The 23435-nt window shown below is 34.6% G+C and overlaps 1 protein-coding gene and 1 long non-coding RNA gene across 4 annotated transcripts in view; one reads left to right on the top strand and one right to left on the bottom strand.

The window, feature by feature from the left end:
- The window catches only part of Ckn (CRK like proto-oncogene, adaptor protein), a 50874-nt gene that overhangs the window by 4731 nt on the left and 22708 nt on the right, over nucleotides 1-23435 (top strand). The window contains exon 2 of one of the 3 annotated variants that reach the window (XM_072016998.1): nucleotides 255-371. The exons of 1 other annotated variant lie outside the window; for it this stretch is intronic. Coding sequence is in view for 1 of the 2 variants with exons in the window: in XM_072016995.1 (XP_071873096.1) it covers nucleotides 16785-17127 (343 nt within the window). In the remaining variant the exon portion in view is untranslated. Of the gene's footprint in view, nucleotides 1-254; nucleotides 372-16769; nucleotides 17128-23435 lie in introns of those variants that run through there. One more of the 3 variants, XM_072016995.1, reaches the window with a different exon arrangement.
- On the bottom strand, nucleotides 4402-6211 carry LOC139994400 (uncharacterized). Its single transcript, XR_011801641.1, has 3 exons — nucleotides 6052-6211; nucleotides 4818-5138; nucleotides 4402-4697 (listed from the first exon to the last, which is right to left on the bottom strand). It is a non-coding gene; the product is annotated as an uncharacterized lncRNA (long non-coding RNA).

Raw genomic sequence — 23435 nt, 5'->3', positions numbered from 1 at the left:
TTGTTTCTACATCCTCACTGGTTTACGAATAACAGAAGAGACGTTCTCTCCGCCAGTGAATAATTATGTTGATGTACGCGCGCGTGTTTCATTAACGAAAGGGTTAAAGTTGCATAAATATCTTTACTCGACACGATCCGAGTCAATCGAACGAGCGCCTTCGAAATATTCCTAGTTTCTCCTCTATAATGCCAAGTCGTTTTTGTAGCGCTAATTATATATAGGTGAAAGAACAATGTTTTCCACTATTTCAGGATAATAAGCAGTCACCTGATCTGATCTGTTCATCCCTGCTTTGTGAATGTTGTAATCAAGAACGACGTCTGGTTTTGTCTCTTTGTAACTGGCTCTTCTTGTGACCGCACAACAACGTAAGTTGTAGAAGCTGTGTGGCATGCTAACAGCATCAAACACATCTCTCGCGTCTCTCCATTTTAGGCAGCGCAGGTGCTTTCTTCTTGCAGACAGATTTTTTTTATCTTTTTTTTTTCTTTCTCTCTTTCTTTCTTTTTTTCTTTTTTTTTTTTTTAATATTCCATCTTTAACACGGTTGCTTGTGGGAAGTATTTTTTGTAACCTACTCGTACAGATAACGAGATACATGTCAAAATAGTTATCCGAGCGTTGTAATGTCTTACAATTAGCATTTCGACTCCCTTTTTTTTCTTCTTTTTTTTTTATTACACTTTCACTTTAAACGCGTTACATCGGTTGTAATATCGTATAACAGTTTTATATTCTACGTTTATCTTCTTTTATATATATATATATAATATTGATATAATATCGTAATATTTATATAATATATATCGTAGTGTGTACAAATTTCCTGTCAGATGGATTTTTCACTTTATATTCTGAAAGCGATATTTTAAAGACTTTCAACTCTGCTACGGTCCTCGAACTTTTTATGTTCCGACTTTGCTTTGCTTTCAACTGCAGAAGAATACCTTCAAATGACATTCAATGTTTTAAATACAATTGAAGATCACAGGGAAAGAACATGATAAGTAGATTTTTATTGTCCTTTTTATTTTAACTACGCTTCACAACAGGGAAGGATATGCTTTTTTAATAGCAGCCGACAGAGAACAGAAAGAGCGTGTTAAATTCAAAGACTCGATTAACGAAGTTTCGTAGAAGTGGAACATACGTATAATGTTACGATAAAGAGCAGTTTTAACATTATGAAAACATATTTCGTCGTAAAATCAAACAAAGGAACAGTTCTAGTAACCTCGCTTCCCTGTAGTCTTCGGTTGAAACGAAAGATCAATAACAATTCTCTCGTATCTTCCGCAAACTTAGAAATTTTCTATCGCTGAAATAATACGATTCGGTCGAAAATGTGCCGAAGGACACAACGGAATTAATTAACGTTATGTAATTGTATGACATTGTTTTCTTTTACTTGTAACGCGTTCTTTTATTTTTTTTTTTCTTTTTTAATATCGCTTCTGGCACATATAAATGAAAAATCTAAATCTGGCCAGGAACTTTTCCACGTTATTGTGTATACGTATGTATATATATATATATACACACACACATATATTTGTATTGAGAATTTGTGCAGTTTCCGTTATTCTTAAGATCGAAGTTTGATAGCACTGCTTTGAAGCGACCACGCCTCATAATCGATGCAAGCCAGAGAATGCGAAGGAACATATAGAGGAATGCGGAATTTTTAGACCGTAATCACAGAGTTTAAGTTTCTTCACCAGGCACTTGTATATTATTAAATGTAAAGATTCGTAGATTTTTTACATCGTACGTATACACTGTCGTGTTTAAAAGAAAGCGTTAGTTGATTTCAATTACTTTTCATTTTTGAATGAAAATCTCGCTGTTTCACTTGATGTTAAGACGTTAATTAATCGATAGCGATGCAACGATGTATTGTTTTTTTTTTTCAATGTTCTCAGTGCACAGAACTCATCTGCACCCTGTACATTTTTAGCGTTTGATGTCTTTAGGTTTGCTCGTTTCGCTCGTTTTCTTTTTCTTTTTTTTTCTTTTTTTTTTTAGAATATAACTGTGAAATTTGTTGTTCGTTAGATGCGTTTATCGTTAAACTGGTATCATCGAGTTCGTTTCGATTTGTATTTTGTATTTTACGCGATAAAGGCGATCGGTCGTGATTTATCCTGTAAGATGCGAAACATAAATTGAAAGTATGAAACGAAGCGACAATCGAGACGTGTCGTCGAGGTATTGTGAGGTAACGACGGAAGAACAAATTACGAGTTATGTTAAGTAGTCAAACATTTTATACGGAACATGAAAAGAACGGGTAGGCAGCGCGAAATTCAGGCCTCGTCCTTTTAAAACCAGTGAAAGTGAAAACGGTTGCTTCCGGTTCGATTGACACGCAACTCCGAAATTGAATGAAGCGGTGATGAAATTTGTTCAATAACTTAAAACCTACGAAATCCAGCTTCAAGATGCTTTTTTCAATGGACAAAGTTGGTGGATGGATTCTCGTTATATAATTAGTATAACTTTAGTACCATTGGCGATATAATGTTGCAGAATGTGTGGTACACTTAAGCGGAAATTTATTGTGCGAGCAAAAATAAATCAAACAGGAAAGAAAATAGATTCCTTTGCTTTGACGTTTCGTTTTCAAGAGAATCGAGTTTAAAAGTTTGTCGACTATACACACATACATTTGCTTAACCCTAAACAAAATAAGAACCGTAATGGGTTTATTACCGTAATTAAGTGATTGCGGATTTTGTCAATACCACCTAATGACAAAATCCGCAATCACTTAGTTGCCAACCCAGTACAACTGGACGAAAGACTGTATTACCAACAAAGATAAGTGAAAAAAATGTAGAGTAAAGTTTTCTCGTTTAAAGTTTCGTTCTCAAGAAAATCGACTTTGAAATACACAATAGATGTCATCGCCACTTGGTCGATAGCCACATTGGACACGTTCTTCATCGATAGTTCCCTAATAGAACGGATATTCGATCAGTTTTCAGATTGGATTTTCTACAAAACGAGGCGTCGAAGAAAGGAAACATAATTTTTTTCTTTTCCTCTTCTTCGATTTCTCTTTTGGTCGTGGTGTACCGTCGATTCTGGGACACTCTGTATACGACTACATAGTTCGAATGCAGACACTGGATAAAGGATGTGCATTGAACGAAAGGTGTATCACATTCCATTGTGTATCGGATTGTACAAAGACGAATACTATCCGTGTCATTGAACAATATACGTCCATTAGCGTCTACTGTTCTTTGTTAACCCGCGCTATTTCCTTTTTACGTAAGCCTATAAGAGATAAAACTATGTAGAACATTCTTTTACAATAAAAATGAGAATATTTTTAGCGATCGTATGTTAAATATATTTAAAAGCATGAAAGTGGAAGTAATGCGTGGTTTCAACACGCGAGGAATTATTAAGGTCAGTGCAAGAATAAATTATGTGAAATGTATTCGAACCTGTACTACCAACAATATAGGGTGTCCCAGGTATTTTCTGTAGAACGATATAAATTAGCAGATTCTGTCAGTAAGAATGAGAAACAAGTGTATACGTATAGGTTTATAAATGTTCTATTAAAAATTTCTAATAAAAATGTGGAATAACAACGAGCCAGTGTTTTTGTTCGATAAAGCGTAGAAACAGGCTAGGGATATTTACTCTATATCCATGTTAAAACGTTATTTAATGTACGAACACTATTTTGACGTTATGAATTAACATTCGTGAGAAATTGATTATATTACATTTAAGAATTGCTTGTTCATTTCCTTTAATTTCAAGCAATGCGTCATGGACTTTCTTATATTAATCCTTGATTAATAAATTTTTTTCCTTCAAAATTCCCTACGTGTAAAAGTTCGGTAGCGTGATATCTGGTGATCTTGAGGAGCAAAGAATCGGTTCTCGACCTGTCCATCATTGAGGTTAATGTTCGGTCGACCATTGCGCGAACGAGGAACCAGTTGGTTATTTCGTATTTTTGTTATAATTTCCTCATAAAGGATTTACAGGCCAACATTTATATGACTTTTTCTCTTATTCTTATTTATATACTCATACACGCAATATATATTAATGACGAGTATTTTGCAGTAAAAACTTGCGACACCGTGTATATAGTTTGTATCTACACGATTTATCTGTCATTTGAAGCGTGTATGCGTAACGCTTCTCACTAAACGCTACCTGGGATTTAATAACATGCAGCGGAAGTTGAAACACTTTTTACTCGTTCGTGTTTCAGAAAGAAATCGGCAAAATTTCTCAATTCTTTCTAGCTCGGTGATTCTAACATCGTGACAGTTTGCTTTATTCTTTTAATGACATCATATAAGTGACTTTATTCTTTCGAACGAAATTGTGTGAGGTTATCTTGTAAATAAGAAAGGTATATCGTATAAGTTGCTCGAAGCATTATTAGAAAGTTGTAATATAACATCTTTTCTCTCTTTTTTGTTATATATAAAATATTACATGTAATTAGACTGCAGATACTTATGTAAATTTATATTTTCATAAAGATAACTAAAAGAGTAGAGAGAGAAATTTGTTTCGCTTATTAGATATTATAACGGGCGCTATATTTGGAAGATCTTATATATTTTTCCATGTTATGGATGTTCCATGCATTCTAGCATCTTTAAATTTACCATAAATGCATAGAAATTCCCAGCCTACATATAACGTATCATAACCTATAATTCATTGAATACAGTTAACAGAAAGCGATACAAGCAAGAGTGATAGATACGTAAAATTGATATCTGCATTTCTAGAATGTTTAACAGATTGTAAAATTTATAAAATTGTCCAACCTTCAAAAATATTTTACATCGTACAAATAGTTAACGCACAAACAAATGGAACGTTTAGTATGTTCGAAGCGTCGACTCTAGCATATGAAATGACAGTAAAGGACCGCAGTTATTTGCAGCATGATTGCTTTCGCGGATTTTTTCAGTCTAAAGGTTCTATGGGTTCGAAACACCAGGTAACACGAGATGATGCCACGTTACCCGAAACGTGGCACAATGTTGCCGCAATATGTCTTGTTTACACGAAAGCCGGTTGGGAAGCGTGGCAACGCTGCAAGCCCTCTAGACCTTGCTCTCGTCCACAGCCTTATTGAGCAACACCTGCATAGAATATTTTGCTAAAATTACTTTTTTCTTTTCTATATTTTCTATTTATCCATCTGCGTATTTAATATACACATACAGATATTTATGTATATATGTATATTTTTAGATTAGTTACTATATACTAAATTATACAAATGTCTTTGAAGATATTTCTTGGTATTAAGCAATTGTATAAGATAAGTTCGTTTAACGATTCTTTAAAGGTGTATATGTTGGTAGAATTTATTTAATTTTATTCCTAGATTCCGTAAAGGCAATCTTTATGTTACTTTTTTCTCATGGAATAATAAGTTCTTTCGCGTTATTGAAATGAGTTCAATGACCACGGTTACTCAAGGTTAGTCAAGGTCGTTGCTGCAGACAAAGTGGTCGTAGCGTCTTAATCAATTATTCCTAAATCTGTTTACTTTCGCCTAGAGAAATATTCTAACTGTTGGCCAACTTGTAACTGTTGTATAATTTGGTGGAAAATAGTCCCATTTTTAAAATTGATTCCTATACTTTGTGTGTATTACCTAGCAAAAATTTAAATGATTGAAAAATGATTGAATCTTTTATGACAAATATGAATTTCTTTGTAAAAATCTTTATTGAAGTTTTTGTTATGTGGAACGTCGTAATATTGCATTCCAAGTCATTTGTAATACTATTGACTAAAATATGCAAGTAACAACGATTTAAAATAATTATTATCTATGCAACAATTTATTATCTAAAATCAAATCGTTCATTAATTATTAAATTTGGAAACTTAAATTACGTAATGTACATATTCCGATTTTTTGTCTGCTTCATAAAATCACTCGTATAAAATAGAATCGGGGAAGTAATAACATAATTGGTCTGATCGTCTCATTACATATGATTCGTAAGCTATAACGTGAAATGTTGCAGACTAAGTACTTACCAACATGAGCTCGCGAGATGCGTATCTGTTAAGGTCCATTGACTCGTGTTAAATTTACAATATGTCAATTGCTATTAAGTATGAAAGAATAAGATGTCAGTGGCCAGAGAAGCGGAAGTCTGGCAGAGACGAAAAAACTTGCGGCAGCTTGACATTTCGTTTAGCCTTGAATTGTTGTCTTAAAAAATACTTCTCGAATATTTCATTAAGTTACGTCTCCAGTAACTTTACGCAACATAAAGGTACGTGTAAAAAAAGCATAAAAATTATTGTTTTATTTCAAAATTAAATCAGAGGATTACTAAAACTGAAATTGGAAAATCAGTTTGAATTAAATTCCCATTCAGATAGGTACATAGGAATAAATTTTTGAATTTTCAAATTTATATTAAATTTGATTAAGTTAGCGAGGCAAATATATTTTACGATCCTTATATTTTTAAACAAAACTTTCACGCAAGAATAAAGTAAAATTTCTGTTTGGATACAGCCTATTTTTTTTTAACATTCTTACTTAAGCTTTTTTAAGCTCGTGGTTCTTCCCTGCTACTCATTATATCCCCATGCAATTCCGTCTCCTCTCTTTACCGCTTGTTTTTCGCTCTCCCGTCTCGTGTTCTTTCCTGCACTTGTCGCATTCAAACTCGTACGTCAATAACCCAGTCGCTTCACAAAGCTTGCCTTTCTTCAATCTTGATTACTACGTTTTCAAGTGTTACAAAAAGTATTACATTTGTTTTTGTTATTCTTTGTTTACATGTACAATACCTTCTTCCTTTAATCGTATTTCTGTAGAAAGAAATTTTTCTTCGATTTACGTTCTTTAACATGTTTCTTCTTTTTAATATTTCCCAATTTATATAAGATATTTCGTCTACACAATCGATAGATTATATTAGAAAATTATACCAATTGTCAATATTAATTATATCGTTATGTCTGTGTTAACTTATTGGTATACTAATTCTATCGCACTAAACGCTACTAATTACTATTAATTATCATCTTTTTCCCGCGTATACAATTTTCCTTATCCTCGTTTAGGCTTTCATCGTGTAAAAAGCGTACAATTTAATCGTTTAATTATGTTCTTTCGCTATTTGGTTCATTCATTGTCAATTGCTGTTCTTCGTTCAACAAGAAACGAAGAACATAAATTACTTATCAAGATAAAACATGATAAAACATGATAAAACATGACGTTCTATTCAGAATTTAAAGTGAATGCTCGTATCATGCTCCATTCTTCGATAAGATATCTCATTGAAAACAAAGAATTATAAAAGATTTTCAATGAAAAATATTACATATATATTACATATATTACATATTTTTAAGATTCGCGATTTGAATACAGGTATAGCTTGCACGTAACAAAAAAGAAATTTATCGATCGTAATTGCCGTTCAGTTCAACCCGTTCACGTCCGTCCTTGACAGGATGTATCTGGATGAACGTCCATCCTGATATCTTATGCAAATTACTCGATCCAGTCATGAGATTGGATTTTATCTTCTTCTGCGCTTGCCTTTCAGTCATGTTGCATCCTTAAGGCTGCTTTAAACATTGATTTATCTTTTAAACACGTTAACCTCGTACTGTTATTGTCTACGAAGAAAATTCCAAAAGAGATGATCACAAATCGCATAAAATGTTACAAGTCAATTTATCTGAAACATGCGGCGGAATCTGTTTCTTTTTATTTTTATTTTTTTTTTTTTGCTTCTTTTCTTTTAACGTTGGAAAATTCACTGACAAGACTTTATATGGTAGAGGATACTATCATCTAGTTTCCACTAGCTGATAACAGGAACAATTTTATCATTTTTTCTACACCTCTATCTAATGTACAGTTTATTGTGCATCGGTGCTATTTGCTTTCTTTATACTCCGCATAGTATCGTAAATTGTATGTAAAGTGCAAGATAAACTTTTTTTTAACGCCTATACCTTGGTTTTTGTACATGTACAAATTTTCAGATTGTGTACCAAAGGAAATTTCGTTGGCCTTATATCGAATATATACTGTGTGTATACTAAATTATACAAGGTGGTCCACTTAAATTTATCACCAGGAATATCTCGCTCGTTTTTGATAACATTAAAAAGTGTTTCGTGTACAAGTTAAGCAGTATCGAGGGGCACATCATTTGGCATGATCAGTCTTCTCGTGGGAGAACACGTAGAGGACATACGAAGGTCACAGATGTTTTTTTTTAATGCAATTTTCTCTGTAAAAAAGTACTAACTTATTTCTGTCGAGAAGCTATTACTTTAGGAAATATTTTAGTTTTAATTCTTGAAATTTAACGTATGAAAACTAAAGGCAAAACACGAGAATAGCGCTTGTCTTCTATACTATAAATTTGACAAGTTAGTGAAATTCTGCTAAAATAAAATAGGTTAACATTTGTTAAAATAATATAAGTCCAGGATATCTGCTGAGCTAATAATTTTTTGACATAAATAGCTTAATACCTTCTTGTAGAGAATGTAACGAGATAAGAATGTATAAGATAGCGTATTAAAAAATGTGTGACCCCACTTATAAAAACATCGCTCCACGCCTAACAACCTTCACATGTCCTCTGCGCGTTCACATACGGAAACACTAATCGTGTTAAATTCTATCCCCTACAAAAACATTCGACTTGTATACATTTTCTTAACGCGTGAAATATTTTTTAATATTATCGATATTTAACATTTTTTAATATCATCGGTATTAAACATATTTTAATATTATGGAAAATAATATCAAGATGTTCCAGTTAATTGATAAGATGAAGCGGGCCATCTTGTACGATAAAATACACTCGAGGAATGATTGCAAAAAATTTAGCGAGATATCTGGTGAAATTTCACTGAATAGAGCCAGCATTGAACCGTGTTAATACGTAACACGTTACAATAGACAAATGTCTGGGAATCGAGTAATTCTTGACTAGGGTTATGACGCAAAATATACAAATATCATTTAACGTAGTAAACTACGATGCGGGTTTATCGTCGAGATAAAAAGTCTAGTTATCTTTCATAAAAGTTAGTACTCCTCCAGTTTCATTTCACTGTGTAGGCGTTTAAGCGTGCACGAGATATTAGATATCTCTTTTTCTGTACGTAACTATGAAAAAAAAAAAAAAGAAAAAAAAATGAAACTCAATTCAAGTTTCTTAGCGAGACAACGGCAAACAGCGCCACGCATAAGACAACACAGTCCACTTATATTCATTGTACTATTTAGGTCAATTGAATATAGTGTCACGTGCTCCTATACAATTCCGCGTTCATCTTAAGGTTTTTCCTTTCTTTTTTTTTTTTCCTTTACAATGAAAACGCGATACGAACGTTATATTACATGGAATACATCGACGTAAGTTGCGATGTTTCACGCTTGCTCGAGCCCATTAGGAAAGATAATAAAATTATAGCAACAAATGGAAATTGCTAAATGAACACGTCGAGAGAAGAAAGAAATTCTCTAGTTTCTTGATATTCCATCCAATTGTATCGCATTACGGAATATTAAATTTTTGTAAATAGTATTAGAATAGTAAATGGTGCGCAAATATCATTGTTACACGTTCACACGAATGCTGGAAAGTCGAAGCATAAACTTTTAGTACGATATACGATTTATTCTTCGATTCGTATGATTAATGCCTTGAAAAAGGATATTAGAGGTATTTCCTGTTTTTCAAGTAAATAACGCAATAAGAATGAATCGAAGGATACACGCAAGATCATTATGACTTCTCTTCTTTCCTTTTTTTTCCCCTCCTGCCTCCCCCCCACCCTCGTTCTTCGCTCCTTTTCATCTTTCTTGCTTTGTCATTTGCACATTCTTGAATTCTAAAAGTCGAGGAATTCCAACGTACGGTAACTACGTCTTACAAACGACTTTTGGAAGGGAAGCAACGAAGGATGCTTCGTTTATTTACAACGAATAATATTACTACAAATATCGATTAATAAGATGTTAAAATTCTAGTTACAAAGCGTGGTTACCGTTAATACGATAATTATCCGCGTCCATAAAGGAAATTCAATTATACCGTCCTTCTACTTAAATCGGATTAACAACCTACCTCAATGAACATCGTGTTCGAAACTAATAACTGTTCGCCGTGATTTACAGGTATATATCTTCAATACGGAGTATATATCGTGAAATTCCATTCCCCTGAGTAGAGAATCCCCTCGACGTCTTATCTTCTTTCGATTAAGATTCTTATCTTGGCCTGTTGCCTCGGTAGCTCTTTAACTTGGCTGTAATCATTTGTCGGCGTCCGTGTATTTTTCCTCTCACTTTTCTTCCACCTTTTAGGACTGATTTCAAGATAATCAGCCCAAGTAGCGTCTTCCCCGTTCTTCTTCCACTGTTGTTACCATACTAATCTGCTCTCCTAACGAGGGTCCATCTTTTCATTCTCTTAGGCTTTTGTTATCCAGTGCAGACGTATTTCATCTCTCGGTTATCGCAATTCATTTAGATTCACTTTAGAACGCTTTGCGTTAAACTTTAGCCGCGGTAGAATCGACATTTTTTTGTGTAAAACTAATTTTACGTTGACCGAGGAGAAGGGAGGATCTCATTGGAACCAACTTGTACATCGGAAGGCTTAGACTGAATTTAAATTCTAATTAGATGGTAATTTCTCGGCAGGATACACACAGCGTTTTTTCCCATCCAAGTTTATCAGAGTTTAATTTCCATGCGTTTATCTATTTTGCGTAGTGTCGTAGTTGACAGCATTAATCTTGCGTTATTATAGTTATACTATAATTTTCTCTATTTAATACATTATTGCATCTATTTAAACCGTGTATTTAAACGTTCTTATTTCTTTTTTTTTTCTCTGTAATCCATGATGTCTGTTCAATGTTTGCTTTTGTTTTGTTCCATCTTCTTCAAATATTTCTTCTATTTAAATCGTAAACGAAAAAATAGAAATTATAGTCAAGTAACGTTATACTATTTTTGATACAAGTTTCGTGAATATAGTTATAATATTAAGTACAATAAGATATTCGTTTGGCAACTAAGTGCTTGCTTAGTTGTCAACCCAATATATCATATAATATCATTTTTGTACAATACTTTTGCAATATTATTCTCATTGTCCTTTTTATATTCTAACAATGTACAAGCTTTCGAATTCCCATAATTTCGGCTCGGAAATCCTCCGATCACCTGAACCTCGATATCCGATAAATCTTCGATTTTTTTTAATCCACGAGACATTCGATATTGGCACAACCGAGGAAGAAGTTAATGGTTAATTGGCTTATCTTCGCGTATAATTTTATTTGATAAGTTCTAGTTTAACTTCAATGTATACTAATTCAGAACATGTTTCCTAGCTTTTTTCGAGTTGCTATTAAGCCGGTGAATACTCTTTTTAATAGCACTTATGGCTTACGATTATAATCTTAAATGCTTTCGTTCATTTCCTGCAGATTTTGAGTTAGCAATTTGTTTTCACCTTTCTCTCCTTTATTTTAAGTTTCTCCGAGTTTCTCATCTTTTGTTCTCTTTGCATCCTTCTACACCTCTGCAACCATTTCTTACCTACTTTCCAAAGATACTCTGCGTACTTACATACGTAGCTTTATTCCGAAATGTAGCACAACTTCTATTCTCTAGTCGTTTAACTGTACATCTTTTGAGACGCTTGCCAAAAATAATTATCACGCATGTTACTTTATTTATCCGATAAACTTAAACCTATGTCTAGTTAGGTCTGTTTGAGGCGCATAATTAATCTACGAAACAAACGTTATACATTATTTACATGTGAAACCTTCCGATAAAACGTCGATGGAAGATATTTTCAACGAAGAACAGGCTACTAAAAACACTACAAATGTTACACGATTATATTTCTGTTTGTTAAATGTCATTATTATTATTATTTATTATAATTATTAATATAATTATATAAGATGTAATAATTTATATCTACATTATAAATTTAATTTCTCTTCGTCGAGTTCGTAAAACCTTGACAAAAGCTTATCCAAAAGAATAATAAAAAATCTTCTTATGAGAGTTTTGCTCGCTTCAGCAGCCAGCTTGATGAAAAATGTATGAGATCTCCGAATAAAACATCTTATCTTTAATACACCAAACATAGAAGATAAAGTACAGTAGTATCCTCTGTCAATGTATGCGACTGAATTAATATCGATGTTGTTATTTGTTGAAAATGACAACGTGAGTTCGCCATTCATATGCAGATGCGCTAGTTACAATAAACAGTAACTAGAGGATTGTTCTAGATACAATCGATAGATTTAAGATGTTCTTTCGTTTTTATTCCCAGTCCATGCAAGAATGTGCAGTAAAGGTTTTTCGGCTCAGAACGGCGTGATAGATTTATCCAAAGAATAAAATAATAGCTATTGCGATCCTACCTCTGAATATAGAAATAACAACATTATTAATATCCGAAGAATAATAGTAATTCGTTGAATAAATGTAACGTCAATCTGATTTGCATATCGGCAAGTATCCAACTTCCCTCACCCCTCGTTCGTCGATACGTATATTTTCTAAATTTCTAATGAAACACTGGCTCGCTTCTATCCACGCGCTGGCCGTGTTTGAATTTCGATAAAACCAGCTTATTACGATTGTGCACGTACGACGGTTTAGCTGTATCGGTGTCGTCGGAGCCAGCATTTTCTACCTAACATTTGCATTTATTTTTATCAAGAACGCAAGCAATATCCCTTATCTCGATGCGAATCGAGCGTTCCTTTGTATTTACGACGTGGATGCTGAATCGGCGGATTTGCGAGACGCAAGGGAAGCCACTAATGATTTCCATCGTTTCTTTACGTGCATTCGTTGTAAGTAAGCTATAATAATACCGCCGCGAGAGACTCCTCGTCGCTAAGGTGCTGGAGAAAAGCGGTGGGGTCCAGACCTTTCCTTAACAGTACACACGCTCTTCAGTCTCTGTTTCTCTTCGCGGCAATTATTTGTCCGGCCATGTTCAACCGGCGGATGACTCTCCGTGTATAATCTCGCGTCTTTCTATGAATACGTAGTCTGTCTTCGTACATCGAATATGTAACGTCATGATTTCTAAGATCTTCAAGTATTTGCAAAGTGGAAAAAACTTTGAAGATCAGCGAGACCGATCGAAATCTTGTTATCGAAATTTCTTCTACACGACGCTTAACTAAATATTCGTGGAAAGCTAAACCAATGGTGAAATAAAATAATGGTAGAACGAAGGTATAAAAGAGAAGAGAAATCGACGGACAGGTTTATATTGAAAAATAATTCCACGAAACTTTGAGAAGTTATCGAAATGTTTGGCACGTTCGCTATTGAAAATTCCCGGCGTTTTATCTTTAATACATCTATTTCCGTGTGATTTGATGAAAATTGCAGCAACGTACACCCACTCAATTACCAACACGCTGCTTACAAGTAATTGCTTATCTCATATTCTTTAACTCGGTATAATACCACACTGTCCGCTTCGCTCTCTCTGACCCATTTCACATATCATCGTATAGTACATTATTGGAATCGTCATATTATTATAATGCATTACCGCAACATTCTCGACACATCGACCCTTCCTCTTCGTCTTTTCCACTTTTAAAATATTTCTTGGCGAATATTCGAATTCCCAGTCTCGGTCTTGGTATTCGTCGGTTCTGAGAGATTCGTTGAACTCTCTCGTTAATACGCTCAACACGTTCGATGCGGAAGAATTTCTACGATTCGTGCGATCCCCCGAGGAAAAATATCGACGATTATTTTTCTACTTTTAAGCTTGAGCTTTTCAACAATTCTAAGTGTCCTAGATCGACGAAACACGCGTTAGAAAATTCCCTTCTCTTCGATATACGTTCGACTCCGTGTTGAACCTGTGCGTATTTGTAACGCTGTAACATCCCTTCAAAGTAAAACACCTCTGGGAGAAGATTCCCTGGCTGTCTGTACTTTCTACGCGCGCACGCTACCAGACAATTCAGAAATGGACATAATGGCAATTTCACATTATAATATACGGCATTTTGCACGCCGAAATTACCAATATTACATACTCCGCGTTACTTCCATTCGAAAACGGCGTGGTGAGAGCTAAGTTAAGGAAAAAAAGAAAAGAAAAAAGAAAGAGATTCTTCTAATATTTTACACAACGTATTAGTTTCTCTAACAACATTGTAAGATACGCTCTTCTGTGTAATAATTTTTTTTTTATTTGAATGAATTTTACAATCAATTCTCATTGAGAATTATAAGTAAATTTGTAACAAATGAAAAAGTAATTTACCCAGCGACTTGTTTGCCATAAATATCCTGTTGCCTCCATACGAATTTTCAAGATCAAAGAATCTTCAAAATGGCCATTTTTCGATCTCGTTGGGTTCATCGAAGAGCATCTCCTTAGAAATAAAAAAAGACGTTATTGGCATTTATCCGAGAAACGATGAGAAATTTAGGAAGGAGCGTAAAGATGAAGAGGTGTCTTCCCAAAATTTTCTTCGGATATGGATAGATTCATCCACGAAATAATTCTTTGCAAATTCTGGCGATGTATCGGTCGATGTTTGGACTCGAGCAGATCCAAAGTACCAGGAGAGCTCGTTGCCACGCGAGAACAGCAACCAGCAACGCGTTCTCCTACTTCGCACCCGCACGCGTGTGCTATAATAGCTTGCAATCCGGTTTTACTTTTGTCAATTAATACGTAAACAAAATATTTGAAACTATTCGACTGGCTGGAGTGCAATTTTATTTCAATGAAAACGCCATTGTTAGCTTGTATTTGAATTTGATACTTTTTGGTAGTCGACGATGTGGAGCAGTGCGCTACTGCAGTTTGCTATTGCAAGTCTCCATTTTCGTCGATACAGTCTGCGTAATATCCAGGTGGCTGTTTCATTTGATACGCGCCATATGCATGCAAACGAAGATCTTGATGACTTGGCGTTGAGAAAAATTCCAATGGAGCAACCTCTGCGCGGTGAAATTGAACTCGCCTTGTATCGTACTTGGCATTTTCTTCGCGTGTCAATCGAGATAAATAATTAACTCCGTTCCAATAGCGTACAATAGAACTCTATTTGTAATATCGCGGTCGACAGGGGATGTAGATAGCGATTTAACCGTGCCACTCGGTATATCAGTCACAAGCTATCTTAAAATCCCATAAAAATAAAATAGACAACGTGCTAATTTCGATACTTCTGTCCAAACGATCGAATCGATCTTTATATTCCCATGACGATTACCTCAACGTTTTACTTTTAACACTAAATTGTTCATCCGAAGAAGACGAAGATTAAGTGCATCGCGTGGGCAGGTTCGACCTACCCAGCAGTCGCTTGCTTTTTCTTTTGTCTCTTTTTTTTTTTTTTACAAACGCTGCTAACGTTTTCTGTCTACCCAGAGAGAAAGAGAGATTCAGGAAGAATTTTTCCTCAGCAAAGAGGAGCCGAGAAATGGCCACTTTTTAACATCCTCTCTCGGCTAATGTAATAACAACATCTTGTTACAGCGCCAATGAAATTTCAAAATGCTTTATATAACGCGTACGGTATGGGCATACGAGTTTCCTATGGTAAGTGTTGGAATACTTTGGCGAGCCAGGGTATTTTCACGTGGAAAGTTGTTTCACGTGTCGCGTTTTTGGAAACCTACGCGCGGAGGCATTACCGGGGGCGGCCTACACCGTTCTCCGGAAACTTGTCCACCCACCTTCGACCTCGCCTCTTTGCATTCGCCACACCAACGACTCCGCTGGTGTCGCCAACTGAAACCTGTACCTAACACGGAACGTTTCTGACAGTCTTATCCGGTTATCTCCGCCGTTTCCTTCGTTGTATTCCGCGACCGTACACTTTGAGAATCCGTAGGAAAATTTGTGCTTCGTTACAACCGTGCATCTTCTCTTCGATAGAAAGTGGCCGTAATCTAATTTATATCGGGATACGTTCATAGAGGCGTTAATGTAGCTGTAGGATTAGTTTGACAAAGTGGTTGCAATTGGTAGCTACCGTATAATTTGGAAAAGAACGTTGTTAGCGTCTTCTCTTCTTCTTTTGTTTTTTTTTCTTTTTTAACATCACGATAGTAGTGCCAAGTATCTAGAAATTATATCTATATACAATGTTTAAGTTACTGAAAATTGTAGGGGAAATTATAGACAATTTGAAACAGCTTTAACGATATTTTTCAAGCTCGTGATTACAAACCTTGGTGAGCGCGCTTCTTTTGAAATTGACAAGGTTAATGAAAATGTAAAATTTCACGCGTTTCTGGTAATTTCAATCGTATAATTAGTTTTCCTACGTACATATTACCAAATCGAAGTATCAACAATATTCGTGACTGTTCTATTATTATGTTTCTCTTAACGTTTAATACGTCGATCGAAACAGGAAATTTCCTCCGGTTCGTTTAACCCCGCCAGGTTCTTGCGTCTCTCTTCATTTTCATTTAAGCTACTTCGTTGCAAGCGATATATTTAAAAATCGTAATTATAAATATCTAGCAGAGATAGAAACGAACAGAATGTTCATTTCCAGAGCAACAAAATCAGTTTTCTAATCGCTGCGTAAACGTACGGATACGAAATATAAAACGCAGGCATAATAATACCAATGCGATAGAAAAGCGAATAGGGAAAGCTGTTGTTGAAATAATCGGTTGTAAAAGATCGATAGACTCAAAGTCGTTGGAATAAAAGTGAGTTCGGCCATAAATGGCGATCACTGCCGTCACGAGCTGCTTGGGTCCCCCGCCCTTACCACCTGGCAAGCGGTTTCTGCAGAAGTCCTCGAAAAAATTGTCCTCCACTTATAGAAGCTTTCGCGATCCAGCCGTCGAATCCTGGATCCCTGGCGGTGTCCTCGACATGTCGAAGACGAAACTTCATCCACGACGAGAACGTAGCCCGGTGATTTGCCAGATAAGCAACGGCAATTTGTTCAGAAGCTGCTCCGAGGGCAACTTAAGTGCACGTAAAACCAGTGCACTATTATCCGCTACTCCTCTTGATAAGTGCATCCAGGCGATTTATGGCAGCTGGAAGAATCTCATGCATCGTAAGTGTGACGCTCTGTTCGCGAGACGTTGGTCGACTAGTCGCCATTCAAAATAGATCGAATAAATTACGCGATAAGCTGATCGCTCGCAACGTTATAACTGGGACGCCGGTTTTTATGGAAATTTATATTTTTACACATATAATATAAGGTTAACAATAGAATAATTAACACAAAGCTATTTCTACCAAAACCAGTCAAAATGAATGGTTCTTAAAAAATACGTAATAATAGAATATTTTTATATTTATTGATTTATTACCTTCTTACAGAAGCAATTCCATGTTACGTGGTACATTTTTAGTATTATTAGCGATGATCCCTAAAATGATCCCTAAACGAGGGTTGGCACGTTTATAAAATTGTAGAACCAGTCGTTTTTACCGGTGTGGTATTTCTAGCGTTAGCATCTAGCGATCTACCGATCGATCCGTTATTTTCCTGATAATTGATATTTATTATCGAATGATACGCAGCACAAATTTTAAAAATGTGTGGCAAGTTGTACGAAACGAGGAAACTGGTTAATTGGGATTCGATAAACAGATTGCAGGACCCTTTCACACTTTGACAAATACCAATCATTTTAACTGATATTAGTATAAGTAGCCTTGATACAAAATTATTTTCAGTTTGAATACGTAAAAAACAAAATAAAATTCATTATATTATTCTTTTAGTTATCGTTGCGAAAGTCGTTACATCATTGCGGAAAAAGATATAACACGAGGTGGGAATTTAAAAATAAAATTGTGAAACCAGTCAATTTGACCAGTATGGTAATTCTAGTGTTAACACTAAAATAGCAATTTAATTAAATTTAATTAAAAATTGTACGTTCATTGCTATCTCTTTCAATCAATTTTTTCAATTTTTGTTCAATTTGAATATCTTTAGAATTAAAGATAGAGAATGCGAATGCATAGGTGAAACTTGTTGCCTGTCTTTCGAATCGGAAGTTAGGCCAGCTATTTATAGCGTAGCAGACCTGCGAACAGAGAACACGTTATGTATTTAATTATATTGCTTATACGTGCATTGGAGAAAATAAAAAGTCGATAATTTCTTATGTAGTAAGCATTGCCCTTAGAATATCGCGCAGGTACTTAACTATCGAGTTTTCTAACCTAACTTTAATGGGCCACTCGAACTTCTTTCAGATCCATATGTTCGATATTTCCCGATCGTAAAGCGAGATGGGTCACCCTTTGCTTAATTGTATGGACGAGAGATTGCGTCATTGATGGAAAGTGTGGAAATCAATTTGTTCCGCTCGATTGTATTGTAATTATGGAATTTCAAATTACAACGTGTTGCACCATTTCTAAGCACATTCATGCGAGTTCGATGGTATAAATCGAACTATGTGAATATCGATATTTAACTCGAAACACACGATCGTATAATAATATAGTCGATATAATCGTACATTTGAAATAATATTTGAAACGATTTTGAGATCAGTTTTTTCGTACAACGAAAATCATATTTCATGTTGTACGGCATTCGTATTCATATTTTTATAAAATTCGTATTTCGTTTCGTATTAAAATTTATATTTTTAGTCAGTTTCAGAGGTTATTTTATAAAATTCATTTTTACCCTGCTCATATTGCAACGTACTGTCTCGCTTCGCTGATGTTAAGACATTTAATAAATTTTTGGTATAAAACTTTCGGAATAATCTTACGGAATAATTAATTAGTGTAATGTTAGTAATATTTGCAAGTGGACAAGTTACAATTTATAAGTTACGGACCTCCTTATTTTTATTATTATCGTATATGACTTTATTTGTTTTACTATCGAACTTCTTGTTGCCGTGCAAGATAGTTTATTCACCAGTTAGCTGTTTCTGACGAGTATACTCGTCAGGAAAAAATGGCAATATTTTGTGGTTACGACAGCAATAAAATTCAAAAATAAAACAGTCGTTTCTTTACAGCTTAATTCTATGTTACAACAGCCATATATATACTCTGTGTCTGACGAATATACTCGTCGTCGCTTACTTTTTGCCACACATTTTAGGTACACGTTTTTCAAGGTTTCCAAACAGTTCGCAACAGCTAATTGGTTAATACTCGACGAGTCGTAATTTGTAATTCGTAAAGCTTCGCTAATAATATCAGTTTAGCTGTGCAAAATGGCCAAGGCATTTCCATATTTATGAATAGATAAATATAGAATCTAAAGAAAAAGAAAAAGAAAAATAGCTTCTACTGGGACAAAAATTGTTAAAAATGAATCGAGTTGTGTCATACACGAACAGGTTCTATTATCAAACGTTACAACTATCTAGCGTTTTATTTAACACTTTATGTAGAAAATGAAACGTTGGAATGATGTCATTAAACCTGTGAATAATTCCATCAAGGGTAGAATAATGGTTTACGTACATATATATCGATGCTGAAGATGCAAATGGCATATAAATTGCATCGGGAATACAATCTGTTGTAATTAATTCCAGAAACCTGTTCCGTTTCTTTGCCAGCGGTTTCTATGGTTTTATCCTTTTAATGGTATTCAACGTTCAGCCGTCTCGTTTGTACCTATCTAGCCACGCTTCTCTAAAAATAACGACACGATGCAGACAAGAACAAATGGCTCGGAATAACAGAGAAACGAATTTAGTTCTCGAAACAGTAACGTCCTACACCTGTTGGATATTTTCGTCACTGTTGATATTTGCGCTTACAGAACCAGACGGATGCAAGTGGTATTTTTGAAACTTTTCAATTCGGAACAAAGATGGTTAAATTAGAATTGTTTGTGAATAATTCGAGCGATCCAACGTTGTGTAAAGGTATCGTTCGAAGGCTAGAGAAATTGACCGTAGTCAATTAAGCAAGGAATATTGAAAGTAGTGCCATTGTAACGTTATCACGATGTTACCTTTCGTATATTCGATAATTCATAAATAAAAAAAAAAAATGAATTTCGTTAGAGATTTTCGTATACGCTTCTTACCATATGTCAAGCATGAAATATAAGTTCATTTTCATGGAGACATTACGTGGAACTCTTTTAACACATTTGAATTCCAAACTCGATATCAGAAAAATGCCACTGAGTCCTTTTGCTTCTAAGTGCCTCGTTTGTCAGTTTATCTTCGACATATTTCACTCTGTTATATTGGATCTATATTTTATCTTTCATTTATTTTATAGGACATTTCCAATCTACGATATGTACGTACGTACGTAATATACGATATTAACCGAGATATGGCTATTGTTCTTCAAAAAAACGCGATCCGAAGGTTTATTACATTCTATAATTTCTGTAGTTATCACACAGGCTGTTCGATGCCTTTGAAATTTGTTGAAAACCACGAACACCTACCAGTACGAAAATTAGCCAATGCCTTCGATCTAAATCCGAAATAGACGTAGAAACGTAAAAAGAGATCTGGAAATGGTCTTGGAAATAAAGGGAAATTGATATCCTTCTAGAAAACGTTAGACAAAGATTAGATCGTATATGAATCAGAGATGATAGTTCGCATTGATGATAATCCAAGAGATGTTTGAAGAATCACATACTCAAACGCTGTTTAGAAAAGTTGATTAAACAATATAATTTTCTATCGATAATTCGATCGTTCCCAAAAATTATGAAACTTAATCCTACTTATAGTGGCTGATATATCCGTAAACAATTATTAATTTAGAAAACCAGTTTTCTACTATTCTATTTGGCTGCATACAGCTTAAATTAATAAATCCATACATTATATATATATATATATATATTTTTTTTATCTGATAGAATATTACAATAAATTCTCAGAGAAAATAATATTTTATCGTACGTATTTACAAAATTTCTGAACGTGAAGCGTAAAGAAATAATAAAGAAGGGCACGAGGATGATACTTGAGTGTGAATAGCCCGTTGCTGTAAAAACATGGCAACGAGCGTGCCATCTACCCGCACTAATGCCCTCTTAACACACTTATCACCCTGATACCTATTTTGGGTCCACCTGAGGGTCTTTCGAGACGAACAGGTTAAGGCTTTGATCGAACGCAGGGTTACGCAGCAATGCTTTAAGGCTTAAGTAAAGCAAGCGCAAAGAGACCATCTCGCTTAACAGGCATGGGGGTCCCACAGTATTATAACCTAACTTTCGAGACCACTCAACATGGCGACTATAACGGTTGAGCTTAACGAGCGGGATTAGAACAATAGTCACAGCCGACAGTTTACGGGCCCATAAACCACTATGAAGACGATATTACGTTGAATAATTGATTTTCCTATATAAATGTCTCTATTGTCTCCTATGGAAGGAATGCTCTGTGCTTTTATATTCCTACAAATACCCAGATATTTTTTCTTTTTTTTTTTTAATTTCAGTCGATTGGATTGTGGATACTCGTGTATTTTTATGTTTTTACGAGCACAGCTAAACAACGTGAAACATAATCGGTATTTTGTTTCATCCACCATATTATAACGAATATTCTACTCTGGATATTTTATATGCTTTTATGTATTACGCGTATTCTGTGCATTTTGGAATCTTTAAATTTCCCATAAAAACCACGATCTATTATATAATAAACTGTTATAGTGGTTGGAAACAATTGAGCAATTAATTAGAAATTTAAAAAAAAAAATATAATGCTTTTTAAATATTTAAATTGTTTTATAAATATTTCAGCCGTTAAGTTAGCGTCTCGAAATTTTACCTCGTTGGAAGAATTTTAGCCATTTTGCTGGTGGATTAAAATTTTTGCAATTATTCTTCGTAAAAGGGGTATTATCGAAGTATGATTTATCGGCAGAAAATTTACTTCCAAAATAGATTTTACAGCTTTAACGCGTCGCTTTAATAGATTCTACGTATATTTTGATATCAGTCGCCTTTGTGTATTTTATTTTGTTACGTCGTATTGGATTTGTAAGAAAAATAGAAAAGTGGTTAATCTTAAACTTCTGCACAGTAGTGTACACAACTAACCAGTTGCCAAGCCACGAGTTAGGACAACAGGCCAAGTCCAACCTAGTTCCACAGGTCTGTCGACAACGATTACCACCGGATAGGTGGTTTTCTACTACGATTTCATCGGTCGATGTCGACTCTACTGACGCCATCGCATTGCTTCATTCGAACTGGTTTTATGCAATAAGTTACGATTGTTCCCATGTTTAGCTACGGAACATACTTTGAATATTTGTGAAATGGTTAGTTCCAATGAAACAGGGAGGAGTCTGTTTAGGTTTTTTCTCGCGTAACAGATCGAAGATCTTCACGCTACTTCGAACCACCTCTGAATCCATTCTTCCATCCACGATCGATAAAAAGATCGAGTTATCGTTGCGTTTATCATTTTACAAAGTTTTTGAAATATACATATTTGTTTAAATATCCCAATTGTAATGTCTTGTAAAAAGATGAGTATATAACAATATCAAATTAAATTAGACACAGGTATTGCGTTAAGATGATGTTAAAAAAAAAAAAAAAAAAAAATAGGGGAAGGTATCGATAAAAAAAACAATTTTGTTTAAGATGGTAAGAGAATCGATATAAATGTGTGGAATTCGCTGCTTGTTTTTCAAATGTTCAAATTCTTCTCCAAATTTTCTCGTTCAATAAACCTTCTAAAAATAGAACTGCACAACGTTCAGTGAATCGTTGGAAGAGAGATCGATATTCAAACAATTTTTTTTTTTATTATTTAATTTGTACTTTACAATTTGTCCAGCTGGACATTCGGTAAATTTTTCTAACTATTTATACATGATTGTAGAATTTATCAAAACTCATCTGTTGAAAAATAATTATACAGAGTATTCTAGCCGAATGAGATCGCTTAAATATCTGTCGTATGTACTGTTACACGAAACAGCTGAAAAGAAAGTTGCACCGTCTCAAAAGTTATCGGTATTTTTTAAGATAGATAAATACAGACAAACACGAGAGCATCGCTTTGCACCTTTCCTTGTCTCTTGCACGCCAACTATGACAAAATTAAGATTGAAATATGTTTTAAACCAATCATCTCTTTCAGACACAAATACCTCGGTACTCTTTTGTATATAGAATAAAAAAACACGTTATTTGATGGATGAAAAGAATATAGGATTCCATTTAAAAACATAGAGACGACGTTGGAATCTCGTGAAAAAGAAAGGATCTTGGAAAAAGATTCTTTTTATTGTGTACTAATTTGAGATAGCGTAACTTTGTCTAAAGAAACTTTCTTATACAGTCGTAAATCAGGCAGATATCTAGGTGATCCTATTTAGCTCGGATATCCTGTATAGTATCATATTTCCAATCTCCAAGAATAA

This window comes from Bombus fervidus, chromosome 14, assembly GCF_041682495.2.
Source record: "Bombus fervidus isolate BK054 chromosome 14, iyBomFerv1, whole genome shotgun sequence".
NCBI classification, from domain to species: Eukaryota; Metazoa; Arthropoda; class Insecta; order Hymenoptera; family Apidae; genus Bombus; species Bombus fervidus.
The sequence above is the reverse complement of the archived record's forward strand: the minus strand, read 5'-3'. Positions and strand labels throughout refer to the sequence as shown.